This window comes from Brassica oleracea, chromosome C4 (genome assembly GCF_000695525.1).
Source record: "Brassica oleracea var. oleracea cultivar TO1000 chromosome C4, BOL, whole genome shotgun sequence".
In the NCBI taxonomy this organism is placed as follows: Eukaryota; Viridiplantae; Streptophyta; class Magnoliopsida; order Brassicales; family Brassicaceae; genus Brassica; species Brassica oleracea.
In genome coordinates, this window is record NC_027751.1 from 21,342,775 (window position 1) to 21,345,629 (window position 2,855).

General features: G+C 44.3%; 1 protein-coding gene across 1 annotated transcript; it reads right to left on the reverse strand.

The window, feature by feature from the left end:
• Positions 1–225: 225 nt before the first annotated feature.
• Positions 226–2,287, reverse strand: LOC106338374. The gene is made up of 2 exons (XM_013777367.1): positions 1,141–2,287; positions 226–1,025 (listed from the first exon to the last, which is right to left on the reverse strand). The coding sequence occupies exons 1-2, from the start codon at positions 2,285–2,287 to the stop codon at positions 226–228; spliced, it is 1,947 nt and encodes a 648-aa protein (XP_013632821.1).
• Positions 2,288–2,855: the final 568 nt, after the last annotated feature.

A 2,855-nucleotide genomic window follows, 5' to 3' on the forward strand; every position in this document is an offset into this window, starting at 1 on the left:
GATCATCCATATAAAAAAGAGCTAAACCACCGCTGCGACCACGTGGATCGACGGTGTAGACTCGATCATATCCATAAGAAACTTGCACATCTTGCAAAAAAGGTCGATTGTTTTTTGTCTCCGATAAAAATAAAAACCTAGGTAGAAAACAGTGATGAAGTTCTTGAAGGTGTTCCTTTGTCAATGGAGCCCCAGCTCCTTGACAATTCCAAGCAATAGTATTCATCACGGGACTTTCGGTGGCCTTCCACTTGCCACTTTAGAGTTAGTGTTCTTGAGCGATGCTGCGTCTCGGGCTTTTCTCTGATTAGTTGAGGGAGATGGGCCTGATTGTTTTGCTTTTGATCCATTTGGCCCAGAGCCTGCTGAGAGGAACTTTGGAGATCCAAGCCCAGCTTTGAGATTGCGCTGTCTTAGCGAAACTCCAAAGGTCGACGGACTACGCGACCCTCTCTTTTTCTTCACAGACGCCGATGAACCTGAGACATGATCTGATGAAAAACTGGCCCCTTTCGTAGGTGTTTTTTCCTCAGAGTCGACAGTGGAATCAACCACCTTGCCCGATCCAGAGCCAGAGCCGTCTGTGATATCTAGATTTGTTCCTCCTTCAGCCCTTACGATTCCAGAATCATCAATTTGGAGATGCTTCTCGTTCTCAATCCATAGCTCCTCACCAAGTAGGTCATCCTCCTCCATCAAATCAATATCTTCTTCTTCAAATTCGTTGCCATCTACATCCCCAAAGTCATTCCCATCATCCAACCAGTCTTCTTCTTCCAGGATTCTCTCAGTTAGTGGTAATGTACTATTGTTTGAAATCAGTGGGGGGGCTTTTGAGTTCATCGCTTCTTCAGTCATAGAACCCTCCTCTTCTAGTGTCAATTCATACCAGCTTTTACGAGTTTCCTTGATTGATGTCTCTTGGGCCAGTGTGATAGGTAGATTGACAGAAGGTGGGTTTGAAGGAGCTTCAAAGTTTAAGCTTTTCCTAGCAGAGCTTCCCTCGTCTGAAACCTTATCTTCATCTAAATTTTTTTTTTTAAGTTTCAGGTCTGTGGAGGCTTTCTTTTGGAGGTTCAGACTGAAAGGTCTGTCTCTGGTGAGTTCTGGAGAAACTGTAACTTGTCTTGCTGGTACAACCGTGGGAATGGGCACTGGCACTGATCGCTGGGGGGGGAGCTGCAACAGCAAGGGGTTCACGAGTAAATTCCTTTGCCAAATCCCGAGTGTCGATCTTGCTAGGTGAGATTTCTCTGTCCTTTCCTTTGTCTCTCTCCCTGCGTGATGCCTCTCTTTGTTTACTTGAGAGAAAAGACTCATCATATCTTCGTTTATTATAGGAGTCACGGATAGGAGGATCCCTTTGACGATCAACATGTTTGCTATCATGTCGGTGATCATATTTGGAGGATGGGCGAGGGTCAACTCGTGGATCATACCGAGAGTCAATGCGTTTCCAAACGCTATCTCGGGTGTCCCTGTGAGTGTCCTCCCCACTGCGTCTGTCTTTGAACTGTTGAGGTAAGGGTCGCTTCGAGGTCTCTCCCTTTCTTTGAGCATCAATTCTGTTAAAATTTGGAAGGTCCCTATCTTCCTCCAATCTTGAGCTTTTCTCTGTTCTTTCAGCTTCAGAGAGTTGTGGGCAAGACTCCACCTCATGAGAAACATGGCGACAGTGCCTACAGTAGCGATGGAGGTTAGAGTAAACAAGCTTTACCGGGACGATCTCACCCGTGGGCAGCTGGGCTCGGAGAGCAAATCTTAGAGGACGATCCATGTTTATTTCAACTTGAACTTTAGCGGCTCTAGCATCAATAAGCCCCACATTGCCAAGCCTTCCGCCCAGGGAATCGAAAATAGGATCCATCCAGAAGTGTGTTGGGATGCCGCTGACACTGATCCAGAAAGTCATGGTATTAGGAAAGGTGTCACCGACATGAGGAATCCACCGTTCCAAAGCAAAGGCCCATTTGTTGAAATGGCATGGCCTCTTGTTTAAGACTTTAACGAGGTCAGCCTCTGATTCAAAATCAAACTGAAATCTGTGGTTTCCTAGATCCAGTCCTCTAACCCTTCCCTCCACATCCCAAATGTTAGGTCGAGGGAGTAGAGAGATGAGAGCCTTGACGCTGCGGCGTTCAGTATTGAAGATTCTTCCTACCAGACTGAGTTTGAATTGAGCAATCAGCTCGGAGTTATCGACGTTTGGTAAGATGACAAGGTCATCCTCTTCTTCTTCCTGTTCTTGTGTTAAGTTACCATGAAGATTTGAGAGCGTTGTAGACATCGTTTCGAGAAGGCTCGAGAGTGGACTTGAGAGAACAGGCCGAGCCGAGAACTTGTGCGAAAGTTATCAAAAAAGGACTAAAGAAGAAACCCGAAACCGCACACCACAAGAGCCGTCCTTTCTAGGAGCTTGGACCTAGATAAGGAGAAGAAGATCTAATGTTCTAGTAAAGTTGCAGCGATGAAAGGAAAAAAGTTGTCAAAGGTTTGATGGAAAGACATTGTAGATCTGTTTCAAACTCTCCAGGCACTGGTAAAGAGGAGCACACAGGTGGAATCAGTGGTTCAGGAGCTTCCCGGATCTGCACTCATCAAAAGAAAAGACCTCGCCATGACGGAGCCGTACAATGTCCGTACCGTTGTCGCCGTTGAGGGGGCGAGAGCTTTTTTGTGAAAATTATATGGCATATATATATATATATATATATTATTATTTAACTATAATATAAGATAGATTATGTTACATGTGGATAACATAAAATTATTGAGAGCATGACATATAATAAAAATCAAATTTAAAATTTAAATTTATTAATTAATGATAAATAAGAAAAATTACCTAAAATTAT

Bases quoted from the DNA above. Each gene is read 5' to 3' on its own strand.
- LOC106338374 (XM_013777367.1), bottom strand. From the start codon at position 2,287: ATGTCTACAACGCTCTCAAATCTTCATGGTAACTTAACACAAGAACAG. The intron at 1,026-1,140 runs GTTGTACCAGCA...AAAAAAATTTAG, and splicing joins TGCCAGTGCCCATTCCCACG to ATGAAGATAAGGTTTCAGAC.